The sequence below is a fragment of the Geotrypetes seraphini genome, chromosome 11 (assembly GCF_902459505.1).
Source record: "Geotrypetes seraphini chromosome 11, aGeoSer1.1, whole genome shotgun sequence".
Lineage (NCBI taxonomy): Eukaryota > Metazoa > Chordata > Amphibia > Gymnophiona > Dermophiidae > Geotrypetes > Geotrypetes seraphini.
In genome coordinates this window covers 38,685,188-38,700,293 of record NC_047094.1, presented here as the reverse complement: position 1 = coordinate 38,700,293, position 15,106 = coordinate 38,685,188, and the positions used below count along the sequence as shown (strand labels likewise).

General features: G+C 41.0%; 1 protein-coding gene across 1 annotated transcript in view; it reads left to right on the top strand.

Moving 5' to 3' along the window:
• C11H16orf72 (chromosome 11 C16orf72 homolog) overlaps window positions 1-13,569 on the top strand; it is a 68,311-nt gene extending 54,742 nt beyond the window's left edge. Inside the window, exon 4 of the mRNA XM_033963190.1 lies at window positions 12,433-13,569. Coding sequence (XP_033819081.1) covers window positions 12,433-12,677 — 245 coding nt within the window. The 3' untranslated portion in view covers window positions 12,678-13,569. The remainder of the gene's footprint in view (window positions 1-12,432) is intronic.
• Window positions 13,570-15,106: the final 1,537 nt, after the last annotated feature.

Here is a 15,106-nt window from a genome sequence, read left to right as displayed (position 1 = left end):
TTTCAGTGCAGCAGTAGTCCTGTTTATTCTGAGGCTCTCTTTCATCAGTGTTTGTCACGGCCATGTGCAGCTGATTGTGCAGGTGCCGGTTTATAGCAGCATGAGATGGGACAGGTTTTTTCCGGCGCTGTGGGCCGTTCTTCTGGTTATTCCCTGAGTCTGATTTTCTTTCTATGCAAGCCGCGGCAGGGTAAATTTTGCGAGGCTCGAATCCGACTATGTTTCTAGGAGCATTGATGCAGCGGCCACGTGTCAGCGAGAATCAGGCGTGCGCATGGGTCTCCGGCGATGGCGGGAGAGCTGCAGCGTTCCGGTAGTTTGTTTCCAGCTGACTTTGATCAGGATATGCCGGGGCTTCTCTCCTTTCCGGTTCAGACAAGTTGTATGTGTTTCACCAGCTTTGGGACAAGCTTGGGCAGCTTTATATGTCTATGTCTGTGTTCCTGCTGTACTCCCTTGAAGGAAGCTGCTTGTTTAATCGGACTCTGGGGTTAGAACTCAGGGGGTTTACCAGAGAGACTCTGTATTTCACACAGGTATCTCATTGTCTCTCTTGGGGTCCCTGCAGATTGAGCCTTTGTCTATTGGTAACTGTCCTTATTTGGGCCTCTGTGCTGAGCTGCATGTGTCTAGTAGTGGCACAGGATATTTATGCCTAAAGGTAGTACAGTTTCCAAGTTCGGACTGTCTCTATGGGCCTAATGACACTGCGCATATTCCTGCGGCCAGGACTCTCTTTCTCTATTTCTGAGGGGGCCTGGACTTCAGATTTCCATGCTTATCACGCTGGTTTCTCCTGTCACCATTTTCTCATGGCACATGCTAGACGGGCCCCCCGACCAGACAGAAAGGGCTATACAGCTCCTTTTAACCAGGAGCCAGTTACCTATTCTATCAAACCCACGGAGGATCACGCACTATGTGGCTGTTAGCCTCATCCTGAAGCTCTCATTAACGATGTGAGCTTTGTCTGATACCTGTAAGGATGTTGTTGTTTTCCACGGGGCGGTAGATGCAGCATCTTGATTGAGTCTAGTACGTATTCACTTTAATACGTATTTCGCTCATGTTGCATGGGGTTAGTACTGTTTTCATGGTTCCAGTATATTCCTCTTTACATTGTGAAACTTGATTTTTCCTAGGAGAATCTTCTTGCAGATCCTACAGTCTCATCCTGCCATTCCCTGACCTTCTGCACTTCATTCTGAGGGGATCTTGACTTCTTCCAATGACTCTTCAGGCTTTCTCATGAGGGAGAAGGCACTATAATGTCAGGTCAGAGAGCGGTGTAGATTTTTCAGGATGCTTGCATCTTTGCATTCTCCTCAGGTTTTCCAGTTCGTTCTTGGAGTCTCTATGTTTTGTGTTTCCCTTTTCAGTGTTACTGATCCTCAGGACAGTTCTTGTAGTTCTTCGGGAACTAAGGGACGTTGTTCCACTTACTGCATGGTGCCCGAGACGGGGGCATTGGGCAGACTGGATCCCATTCTGCTGAATTAGTTTCTCGGGGTTACACATTTCTGCAGACAACCTGGGAGTATATTTACATTTTCTCTATGGACTCTGAATCGGCACTTGGTTTGCCTGCCTCTCTTGGAGCAGCGCTTTCGGTTTTGGCACATGCCATTTCGTCTACCCAAGGCTTCACAAACATTTTAGGTGATGTGGGCGGTGGTACCGTTTTGGCGCTACCAGGCAATTCATCTAATTTCTTCTTGACTGCCTGCTTGATTCGGATGATTTCCAGTCGGGCCATTTGACTGACACGAAAAGGGTGGTATCTTTTCCTCAGTTCTTTACACGTGCATCTTCGAATTTGCACAGCGCTCTTTTCTCCTGTACTATTTATAGGTATATCGGGGTAATGTTTTTATTCATATAGGAGAGACATGTGTTTCTTTCCGGAGACTGGGGCGTGGGGTCTCGTTCTCAGATTGGTATTCTTCTTTGCTTACCATGACCAAGAGTATGGGATTCTGTACAGTTTCTGGGATCCATATTGCTGACTCCACTGGGAACTTCGGCTTGCTTTCCCCTTCTTACGCTACAGCAGTCGCTTTTGTTCCGGTGGTTCCCGGTATCTCAGGGCTCCAATTATTTGGTATGCTCCTCCTGCATCGCTCTGTATGATTTGGTGGCTCAGTGCGATTTCTCTTTTCAAGGCATGCCTCGGTCTTTGCTGGACTAGCTCATGACCACCGACCATCCCGGGCTGTCGGGTTGGGGGGCTCGGTGGCTTCCATCCTCAGCTCCAGGATTCTGGTCTTCAGAGGCGACTCAGTGCTTGTTCATTCTTCTAGTTTCCAAGTTTCCAAGTTTATTAGTTTTTAATAACCCGATCATAAAATGAATATCTGACCGGTTTACAATTATATAATAATTAAAAATTAAAAAAGAATTTAATATAGAATAGAGAGAAATAAAAAGAGTGTAAAAGAGTATTTAGAATGAACACGTATGACATTTACAGACAAACTAGAAAGTGAGGAAAAATGGGGAGGTGGGAAAAAGTTACATAATTGTAGAAGGAAAAAAGGATATAGAGGGAAAAGGGGACGACACATAAGGGGTGGGGGTATAATAAAAAAGAAGGTGGACTGCTCTAAAATAAAAAAAAAATAAAAATATATTATTGTTTTATGATTAGGATTTATCGTACGCATCTTGAAAAAGGAAAGTTTTGAGATTGACCTTAAATTTTGGTAGTTGTAGTTCATCGCGAAGATATTGAGGGAGAGAGTTCCATAAGGTGGGTGCTGTTATTGCGAAATTAGTTTTTCTAGTGTAATAGGATTCTTTTAAGGATGGTATATAGAGAAGTTTTTGATCAGTAGATCTTAAAGAACGAGGTGAACTTTGGGGTATTAATAATTTATCAAGAAATGAAGGTAGGTGAGAGTTTTTTTAATTTTGAAAGAGAGGAGAATAATTTTATAAGTTATACGGTGAGTGATCGGGAGCCAATGAGCCTCCTTAAGGAGAGGAGTGACATGTTCGAATTTGCCTTTTTTATTTATTAATTTGATTGCTGTGTGTTGTATGAGTTGTAAGCGTCGAATTTCTTTTTGAGGCAGACCATTAAGAAGGGAATTACAATAGTCTAAATGTGAGATGACTAATGAGTGGATTAGAATGTTAATTGAATCTGTATTTAGAATAGTACTGAGAGAGCGGATGATACGTAATTTGAAGAAGCAGGTTTTAACGACAGAACTTATGTGGTCATGATAAGAAAGCGTACTGTCAAAAATGACACCTAATAATTTTATATGATTTTTCATAAGTAATGGGATAGATTTAATGTAGATAGTTCCTGGTAGTGATTCTGAAGTTTTAATCGGGAGAAAAAGACCACAGGATTTTTCAATATTGAGTGAGAGTTTGTTGGAAAGGAGCCAATCACTTAGAATATCTAATTTGATATTTAGATCTATAATATCTGAAGGATTTGATGTATTGATTGGATAGAGCAGCTGTATATCGTCTGCGTAGGCGAAAATTGAAAATCCTATTGATTGGGCTAGAGAGAGAAGAGGGGATAAGAAGATGTTAAAAAGTAAAGGAGACAGAATTGAACCTTGGGGTACTCCAAACGTTTGAGTTACCGAAGAAGAAGTTTGATTATTTGAAGAAACTATAAAGTTTCGGTCGTGAAAGTAGGATATAAACCATTGGAGAGCATGACCTGTGATATTACAATCCGAAAGTCTAGCCAAGAGTAGGGAATGATCTATGGTATCGAAGGCTGCTGATAAATCGAGAGAAATTAATATAACGGATTTTAAGTGATCATGAAAGTATTGTATGGTTGTAGTAAGACCAAGTAGTGATAGTTCAGTAGAATGAGAGGTGCGAAAACCGGTTTGATATGGATGTAGGGCATGAGTTTGATCAAAAAATTCTGATAGTTGGGAATGAATAATTTTTTCAGTAAGTTTAGTAATTAATGGTAAGTTAGCAATAGGACGGTAGTTGTTAGGGAGGGAGGGATCTGTATTATATTGTTTGAGTTTTGGAAAAACTAAAGATGTTTTCCATGCGATAGGAACAAGGCATTCCGAGAAAGATTTGGAAATCATTTCTCGTAGAAAGGGACCAAAGAAAGAAAAATGTTTTTTAAGCAATAGTGGGGGAATGCATTCCATAATATTGTTAGGGGAGTTAATAGTTTGAAGAATAGTGTGAAGATGAGTTAATGAAGGGACTTTGAAATTGGAAAAAGTACTAAAAGATAGAGAAGTAAGATTATCGTTAGTTGGGGATGAGAACGTAGGTAGAGAAGGTCCTAGATTTGTTCTAATTGTTTTGACTTTGGAGTCAAAAAAATTGGAAAGTTGATCGGCTGATGGTAAAGTTGATTCGGGAGGGGAGAGTTTTTTTTTTGAATATTTTGATAGAGACTGCGCTATGCGAAAGAGTGTGGATGTATTTCGGGTTGAAGAAATAAGTTTGGAATAATAATCTTTTTTTGTCTGCTGAATAGTTATTTTATAATAAAGGGCTTTTTCTCTGAAAGATAGAAGATGATTGTTATGATGAGTTTTGCGCCATTTGTTTTCGGCAGAACGGACCTGTCGACGAAGAAGGATCAAATTATCATTAAACCAGGGTTGGCTTTTTTTTTTGAAGGGAGAATTGTGAGTTGGTTTATTTAGTATAGATAGTTTGGGCGCAAGTAAGTCTAATAGGGATTTTGTAGACATTTCCCAATTAGAAAATTGATCTGAAATAGAAAGAGAAGAAAAATCATTGATATTTAGATCGAATGAAGATTGAATAGCGGGAAGAGTTATATTATTTAAATTGCGTGTGGAAGGGGAATTACTTAATTGTTGAGAGTAATTTGAGTGAATAGGATAATCAAATTGCCAAGTGATCAAAGAATGATCGGACCATGGTATAGAAATGTAATAGAAATTATGGAAAAGATGAACCGAATTAGTTGGACAGAAGATCATATCTAGAGTGTTTCCAGCAGAATGAGTGGGTGAGTGAATGAGAGGTGATAGTGATAAATCAGTTATTGAAGTTAATAGTTCTAGAGTATTATAATGTTTAGGGAGATTAAAATAGATATTGAAATCTCCTAAGATTATAGAGTCAGGATAGGTAATATTGAAGTCAGATATAGTGGAAATAAGGGATAGGAGAGAGGTTTTAGTTATTGGTGGAGGTAGATAGATGAGAAGAAAGTTCAGAGAATTATTAAGGGTGGAGGAAGATTTAATAGAGAAATGAAGTGATTCGATAGGAGCCTGAGAAAAAGAATTAGAGGTATTTACCTGTAAGGGGATAGAGGAATGATATATAATAGCAAGACCGCCCCCTTTTTTGTTTGGGCGGGGTAGAAATGTGGTTTTATAGTTAGGTGGACAGGCTTGAGTAAGATAGGCTTCCTCTCCCTGAGTTAACCATATTTCTGTAAGACATAAAATTTGTAGATTATGTTGGGTAATGGTGTCATGAACTAAATGATGTTTATTTTTTATAGAACGTACATTTAATAAACCAGATTTAAGTGAAAAAGAAGAGTAGGCTTGATTGGGGTGAAGATTGGGGGTGGGAAGTGTTGGGATCGAAATGTAATGTCTGGGTTGATTAGTGGATTTAGTTTTGTAACCTAAAGATTCGGGAAGTCGGCGGCCCAGGATGACTGGAATGGAGGACATTGTATTTGAAGTAGAAGATGAAGGAACAGATGCCACAAATTCGAAATCGTGTTGAATCAAGATGAAGAAAGAAGATAGTGTAAAGATAAGTTGAAATGGATTAGGTGGAAAGGGTAAGTTAGAAAAGGGAGTATACTCTTGAGCAGGGTCAGGCTACCTTTCTGGAGCTTCAGATCATTCTTCCGGATTGCCGCTGAGGGTCCTTTTGGTCAGTATTAGGATGGGGGTATTTCTCTACAGCTTGGGCAGTAGGTGTTGTACTCAGTTGGCAGGTGAAGTTGGTCTGCTTCAATGGGTGGACTCTCATCTTCGTCTTCTGTTGGCAGATCCTTTTATGGATCAGGATAAGAGTTTGGATAGACTTTCTCTCGGCGAAATCTGAGCATGGCCCATTTCTTGTATGTTAGTGTACAGCGCTGTGTACGCTCTGGAAAGTGTGCTTGTTAGTAATAGTGTAATCTTCTGCATCCTGGATATTGAGATTTGTGGCTCAGGCGTTCTAGCTCCTTTTATGAACGTGAGATCTCCTTGACCTAGACCTCATGGTCTCGTCTCTCAATTCTAAGCTTCTTAGCTTCTTCGGTGGGCCCAGGGAGTGGGAGTTAGAGGGGGTAGCTGCATGGCTCCTTTCTCGCCTCTGCCTTCTCTTTTTCAGTGTTTTCCGCTGGCTGATGATGGCTTGGATTTGACATCTCGAGCTCGCTTTCCGGGCACAGTATTTGTAGAATCTCTGGATTGGCGGCGCCATCCTTACTATGCGGATTTGATGAGTCTTTCGACAGCCGGACTAAGAAGTTTCCTGGTATCTCTGGCTTTGCTCGCCTAGGGTCCGATCAACATGGATATTTGTACTACTTTAGTATTACGACCTAGTTTTTTGAAAAATCTTGGCTGACGTGTAAGGGTTATGCGAAGCAGGTTGTTTCTTCTCTTATCCAGGTGCTACGGATGTCTTCTCCTGTGGCTTCTGCTTCCTTTTGGAGGTTTTTCCTTTCTTGGGTACTTCTTAACGTTTGAACCACTCCAGAGTTCCTTTTTGGCACAAGTGTATTGCCGAGGGCTTAGCGTTCAATTCCCTTCAGCTTCTGGTGCCATTCTTGGCTTGTTACAAGGGCTAGGTATATTGCTCTTCGCTTACTTCTCAGCTTCATGTAGTTCAGTTCCTAAACAGAGTGTGGTATATTCATACGCCTCTTAGAAAGTACAATCTTCACGTACTTCTTCTAAGTTTACCGAAGGCTTCATTTCATCCTTGTCTTTTGGGACTCTAAAGGGCTGTGCCGTTGAACATGGGGTTTCTTGTGGCCATGGCTTCAGCTCTGCAGTTTTCTATGTTGCAGGCCTTGTGCAACGGGGATTCCTATTTCTGATTTCTGAAATATGGGATATCAGTTCGGATGGTACCACTATTTCTTTCTAGGGGGGTGTCATCCTTTCTTTTATGTCATGCTCGCTTTTCCTTCCTTCTTCCTGGGAGGAGAAATTGGAGCAGTGCTTTTATTCACTGCATTTTTTGATACGTACGTAGCGTTCTCCGCGAGCTCGGTTTCTAACGACTTTTAGTTGTTTATATCTCCTTTTTGTATTCCTCAAGGGACGCCTCAAACGTATGGCGGCGTCCGAAGCCTCCATCGCTCAATGGGTCCAGGAGGACATTCTTTATGCTTGCTTGCTGGCAGGGAAGCGGGTGGCGAAAGAACTTCATGACCATTCCGCCGGAGCGATGGCTACTTCTTGGGCTCGGCCCAGAGGTTTTTTTCCTTGGAGGAGATTTGTCTCGCGGCTAATTGGTCTTCCGAGAGTGCTTTTTCTCCGCATTTCTGCTTGGATGTGGGGGCGCATGTGGTAGGGGTGTTTTGTGTTTCGGTTGTTGCGGAGGCGGCGTTTGCTTCCCACCCAGATTGAGGATTGCTTTGCTACATCCCATTGGTCTCTGGATTCATCTGCTGCTGTTGCTAGGGAAGGAAAAATTATGTTCTTACCTGTTAATTTTCTTTCCCTTAGATGCAGCAGATGAATCCAGAGCCCCACCCTTTCTGGATATTGTCTCTCAGTTTTTTCTTTTGCAACTTTCGCAGTTTGTTATTATGGCAGGTTGTTTTCTGTATTATTGCATTTTGAGATTTGTTAATGGAAAGAAGTTTTTTACATGCTATGCCTATTGATGGTTACGGATGCTTGGGCAAGGAGCTATACTAGATAAACAGGAGGAGTGCCAGCCAATAGGACCACCTGTTAATCAGTTTCTCTATCTCCGCATGCTGGTAGATGTGAGCTATCCCATTGGTCTCTGGATTCATCTGCTGCGTCTAAGGGAAAGAAAATTAACAGGTAAGAACATAATTTTTCCTTCCTAATGTGCTCGTGAAAAAAAGGATGGGTGTCTATTTGAGAACATTCTCTTAACCCCCCCTATAAAATCTTATATCTATTTCCTATCCCATGCTCATGCTCTAAAACAGAATATCCATTCTTCAGACATAACTTACAACCATTAAACTCCAGATTCCAAAGGAGCAGTTACAAAAACTACTAGTGCTTTGTAGCAGCTTTATCACAAACTACTGTATATTCAAGGCAAATAGCATTTTTGAGCATGGTAACTTTTGTTTGTCCTTTTAAAGGTATATTACTGAGTTTATTTTGTAGCTTAATTGGCAGAGTATGGTATAAATGTTTTAAAAGGCTATTTGCTTGTTTTGCTGTTTGATCATTTATGATGATGATTTGCAAGATTTAGGTTTGTAGTTTATAGCTGGTGGTCTTAACTTTGTTAGTACACATGTTGTTCCTGGATCCTGCTCACTTTTAATGTAATGTATTGAAAATTTTTATATTGTCTGTTTATACTATTTTGATTGTTTTTAGTGTTATACCTCTGAAGCAGCCCAATATTAGCTAAAATGTGGACCAAGTCAGGTGATTGTTTGAAGCAGAACATAAGAGTTGCCATACTGAGACAGACTGAAGGTCCTAACGAGCCCAGTATCCTTTTTCCAACAGTGACCAACCCAGGTCATAAATATCTGGCAAGATCCCAAGGAGAAAAACAGATTTATGCTGCTTATCCTAAGAATAAGCAGTAGATTTCCCCATGCTATCTTAATAATGGTCTATGGACTTTTAGGAAATTATCCAAACCTTTTTTTAAACTGTGCTAAGCTAACTTAATTCACCACATTCTCCGGCAACAAATTTCAGCATTTAATTACATGTTGAATAATGAAATATTTTCTCCAGTTTGTTTTAAATCTACTACTTAGTAGCTTCATCACATGTCTCATGGAAAGAGTGAACAAGTGATTCACATATATCTTTTCTACTCAGTATTTTATAGACCTCCATCATATCTCTCCTGAGAAGTCTCTTCTTCAAGATGAAGAGTTGTAACCGCTTTAGCCTTTCCTCATAGGGAAATCATCCAATCCCTTCTATTGACGACACCTAGACCAAAATTTAATATATCAATTGTAGGGAATCTATTTACTAAGGTGCAGTGTGCATTATTTACCATGGTTCTCCAAATGGTTGAAAAAGTGACTGCAAAAGCTAGAAGGATACTAAGGTGCATAGGGGTAGGTATGGCCAGTAGGAAAAAGGAGGTATTGATGCCCCTGTTTAAGACTCTGGTGAGGCCTCATTACGAATATTGTGTACAATTCTGGAGACTGCACCTTTAAAAAGATTTAAACAGGATGGAGTCTGTCCATAGGAAGGCTACTAAAATGGAGATAGACTTAAAGATCTCAATATGTATACTTTGGAGGAAAGGTGGGAGGAGAGGGGAGATCTGATAGATATGTTTAAATACCTATGTGGCATAAATGCACATAAGGTGAATCTCATTTGAAAGGAAGCTGTGGAATGAGGGCATAGAATGAAGTTAAGAGATGGGCTCAGGAGTAATCTAAGGAAACACTTTTTACAGAAAGGGTGGTAGATGCATTGAGTAATTTCCCATTAGAGGTGATGGAGATACTGAATTCAAGAAAGCATGGGATAGGCACTTCAGATATCGAGAAAAGGAGGAGATAGTAGCTGCTTTGGATGGATAGGCAGACTGGATGGGCAGTAGCTGCTTTGGATGGATAGGCAGACTGGGTGGTTCATTATCCTTCCATCTGCCATTATGTTTGTTATTATTTTGAAGCTGGAGTTGGTACATTTTTACCTACTGATGTCACATCCCTGATTGGGATGTTGGATGCTGGATGCAAGGGATTCTATGAAGCAAGTCAGAAAAATATGGAGACTATATATGAAATTACTGTATATGGCTTTGACAGTAGTTTCACTGCAAATATCTGTACCAGTAAAGTTACATTGTGTTGCTCGTTTCTTTTAGCAATAATGACAGACAGAATGTGTCTCCGTCTCCGTGGATAACCATATGAAACCATCCCTATATCAATCTTTAAGGAGAGAGGGTAGAATCAGAGTATGAATGGGCACAACCACTGACCCTCAAACCTTGCATTGAAGAATGCTGGTGTAGAAGGACTGAGGTTGAGATAGACACTACAGAATGACACGGGATAGTTTTCCGTGGTTATCTGCGGGGACAGGGATGGTGATAAATTCTGTCACCATGTCATTCTCTGTGGGTTTCTGCATCAGTGCCTCTGAATAAGACTCTGGTGAGACCTCATTTAGAATATTGTGTACAATTCTGGAGGCCTCATCTTCAAAAAGATATAAAAAGGATTCAGTTGGTCCAGAGGAAGGCTACTAAAATGGTGTGTGGCCTTCATGATAAGGTGTATGGGGACAGACTTAAAGATCTCAATTTGTATACTTTGGAGGAAAGGTGGGAGAGGGGAGATACGATAGTCATTTAAATACCTACGCAATATAAATGTGCATGAGTTGAGTCTTTCATTTGAAAGGAAACTCTGCAATGAGAGGGCATAGGATGAAGTTAAGAGCTGATAGGCTCCAGAGTAATCTGAGGAAATACTTTTTTATAGAAAGGGTGGTAGATGCATGTAGCAATCTCCCGGAAGAGGTGGCGGAAACAGAGACTCTGTCTGAATTCAAGAGGTACATGGGATCTCTCGGAGAGAGAAAGAGATGATGGTTACTGTGGATGGGCAGACTAGATGGGCCATTTGACCTTTATCTGCTGTCATGTTTCTATTGTCTTTGGCTCCTCCTGATAGGCCTGTTTACCCCCAATCACATTGCTTTTCATTTTACTATTCTACTATAAAGAATAGTGTATAGTTTAGAAAGATTCAAAAGTGGAGGGATAAACTAGAACTACAGTGGTACCTCGGTTTACGAGTGCACCGGTTTGCGAGTGTTTTGCAAGACGAGCAAAACATTTGCAAACTTGGTGCCTCGTAAACCGAGCGCGCCTCGATTTGCGAGCGCCCCCCCCCCCCCGCGAACTGGCACCCTCCCCCCCGCCGTGACCTGAGGTCCCCCCAACCCACCCGAACCCTCTTCATACTTTGATGTAGCCTCCGCACCGGCACCAGCATGTCCTGTGCTGGTGCCGGGGCCTGAAGATCTGCCTCCTGTGCTGGGCCTTGAGCATGTGCGCATGCTCAAGGCCTGAGAGTTCACGCTCAAGGCCTGAGAGTTCAGGGAGGAACCATATATTCTGCCCATTTTACTTTTCTTTTTGAAGTACTGCAGATACTATTTTGACTTGCAGCTTTACCTTTCCTTCCTTGCTGTTAAGGGCCTTGGAAGTTACCCTTAAGGGGGAGGGTATGTATGTAGATCTTTTCCTTGCAAGTACATGGTGGGGTAAATGTTGTTTTGACCATAACCACATGTTAACAGCAAATATAAAGGTGCAGTAAGTGCAAAGCTTTTGTAGTAGATGCTGATGGTGTGTCCAGCTTCTGCCCTGCATTTACCACACAGGGTAGATACTGCTGTACAGTAGGCACTGTTAAATTCAGTGGCAGCATAGCATGGATACTCCTATCGGCTAGTGGTATGGGTTTGAGAAAAAAGTGCTATTGCTGCAGTGATATCCCTCACCTTTGATATTTACTGTCTCCTGGGACCTAGATGGCAGCTGAGCCACCCACCTTTTGCTGCCCTATACAGTACTGTACTGGGATCCAAAGTGACCATCGTAATGCTCCTATGATTGTAGCAGCTGTACTAATGGACTAGCAGTAATGCAGCTGCACTTACTCTTCCTTTTGCACTATTGACAACTAGTATGCAATAATGGCCTGTGCATTAGCTGTCACAGCCATTCCTCTGCCTACATATGTCATGCCCAACTTATATATATATATATATTTTTTTTTTTTAATTTTTTTTTTTTGGGGGGGGGGGCAGAAGAAAGCATAGGTTCATGCTAAAATGTCTATTGTGCAGTAAAACTTGTTAGCTGCCTAATGCTGCTTAGGGTCCCAGTGCATAGCTTCTGTTTCAGAATTGATGGCACACTTGGATCTAGAATGTTTCTTTTACAATAGGTTTTACTCACCAACCAGCAGCACTGGTGATTATGCTTCTAAGGAGGTGTCTCTCTAGTCGTGGGATGGTGGTGGTCTAAGCCAACTGGAAAAGGCAGAACTTATGGAAACAGTTGGGGCCCATCTGATGTGAACCCAGTACCCTGACTTTTCTTTTAAATTTATTTTTAGTGGTATAAATAAGTAGGAGTCCTTGTAAACTTGCAATGATGAGGTGAAGTAAGGGTCAAAACTGTATTCAATTGATAACTGAATTTTGTTTTGTAACTGTTAACAAGGTAATGAGGGTTTAAATATTTTCTTTCTCCTTTTTTTTACAGGTCTCAGTGGTGCAATGGCTAGTATAAGCGTCCGCTCAAGTACCCCAGGCTCTCCTACTCATGTTAGCGGTGGTTCTAATGCTAGTCGTAGGAGAAATGGACTTCATGATGTTGATTTGAACACTTTCATATCGGAAGAAATGGCACTCCACTTGGACAATGGTGGAACTAGAAAGCGTACCTCTGCCCAGTGTGGCGATGTCATTACAGACTCACCAACCCATAAACGGAACCGAATGATCTAAACTGCACAAAATCTCAAAACTCACCATGCTGCTTGAAAGCCACTTGATCCTCAACATACTATTGAAAAGGAAACATGAGGCCATCTTCCCTTTTTCACTGTTGAAAACTAGTGAATTCAATAATGATTGCGATAAAGGAAGTTCTAGGTATTACAATAGATGCCTTTTTGTAGCTATGGCTTTCTTTAAACTATATTCATGGCAGAGGACGTCGGATATTGTGTAGTAGGTAGCAAGATCATCATAGGCGAACATTTATCTGTTCCAATGCTAAAGTGACCTTATATCCTTAAAGGGACAGGAAATATTGGATGTTTATTTGGTTTATAGAATGCTTTTTTTTCCCGTCATTTATTTCCCGCTGTGTTGAGTATTTGCTTCAACAGTATTGCCAATTTGACTGAAATTGTCTAAAACATGACTTGGCATTTTTGTCAAATCAGTAGGCTTCCATTTTCGCAGCACTGTACTACAATGCACCTAGTTTCTAGTAACAGTGTGCAAGATATAAATATTGGACTGTACCCTTTTTTATTTTTAAAAAGCAGTTTATGATTCTGGTGATTGTGTGATAATGTAGAGAGGTGCTATGATGGTCATGCAATTAATACTTAATATTGAATCAATACAAGGATCTTTATTGGATTCACTTTGTGTGTTTTAGTGCTCTAAAGTAATATTAAATTTCTCCCCAATTAACTTTGTAGGCTTTAAATTTTTGTCAGTCTAAGAATGTGTATGCACCCATGTATGTGCTGGTGTCCTTGTGGTTATAAATGTAAACAGTACAGACTGCACTAGATACTACTTGATCTTTAAAAAAAAATAATCTCTAGTTAAATTATCATTTTGTTTTCATTTTCATTGTATAGTAGATATTTATATGCAGTTATCCCTTTTATACATGACTTGTAATTCTTCATTCTTTTTGGAGGTAAGCACACTTTTTTGTTGAAAGTATACATTTTGCTAAGACTAAGATTTCTGATCAAGGTGCATTTTTTAAAATGCTGTATTATCCTTCTCATGCCCTGTCCCTCTTCCCCCCCACAACCCCCTCCAATAAAACATGCAAGTTGTGCTGAAGTTAGAGAAACCTAGATTGTGTTTTCCAAGCATATACAATTTGAAGATTTATTCAGCTGCTGCTGTCTTGATAATGGTATGCTATCTGTGGTGAAAAACTTGTGACATAAAGATTGTTAACTAACTGTATTTTATAGTGCAATAGGTGAGACATTCTAGACAGATGGATAGTATCCCTGTGGCTGCATGCCATCTGTTGAAGGAAATCCATACTGGATTTTTTTCTTTGTGCCTCTGCAGTACTTCACTGGGCTCCTTAGCTCCACCTACAGGTTTTCCCTTCTGCACATGTGCCTTCAAGATTGTACTTCTGCTCTCCACAATTTATTTTATTTGGTGTACTTTTCATCCCTTTTTTAGGGTTTCTGATGCTTGGAGCGATTATTCAGCTCTGCCTGCTTTAAGACTTCATAGACTTCAGTCTGCAGCTGACAGGTCAATACCTGATGGTATCTGTCAGCCAGTCTGTATTTACTTCATAGGAGCTCTGGGCCATCCCCATCTTTCTCCTTTTGCCAAACGAGGGTTTGAGTGTAGACTGGCATCTGTTGGAAACTCGGTGTCTTGCAGATTGCTGGCTGTCTTCTCACCTCCGGCCATCCCTGAGTGCTTCTGTCGGTCTGCAGAGGTGGAGGTACAGTCAGGCATAAGGTCTGACTGGCAGCCTGAAGATCAGCCTTGCAGAGGCATTCCCAGCATAAGGCAGTGATTGTCTGATTCCAGCTACTGAAAGAAAGCTGAGGCAGGCTGCAGCACATTTTCAGCACAGGTCACAGTAAGTAAAGGCTGTAACAACCTGTGAGGTGAATTGGGGGAGGTTTAAAATGAGAAGTTTTGAGGGTTTCTGCATGTTACCCTGTGTGTACCCCCTTCTGAAAATCCTAAAATCGCCATTTTTTAAGTTAGTTTAATATAATGTAAAAAAAAATATTTGTGGTGTGATTTATTTATTTTTAAACTGCGACCATCTTACATTTTTAGCGATTTATTTTTTCCAAAAGCTCCCTGCTTCTCCAAAACTGCAATTTTTGTATCAAAACTTATTGGGATGGAGTCCTTGGGCTCTCCTGTTGTGAATTATTGCCAGGATTGTGCTGATTTAGTGCATCAAAAGCATTCTTGTGCTGTGTGGTGCACCCAGGAGAGGCGGCAGCATCCAGCTTAGCCTCCCCCATATTGAAGCAGGTGACATATGCTCGGCTAGCCCGGTGGGATGGCCTTCTTTATATTTGGGGCTTGGACTCTACACCCCAGGAGTTTAAGCTTTCTCTGAATTTATGAAACATTTGTGGAATGAGTTTCATAGCTGGCATTCTTCCCCTACGCAGTCCTGCTCCACCTCA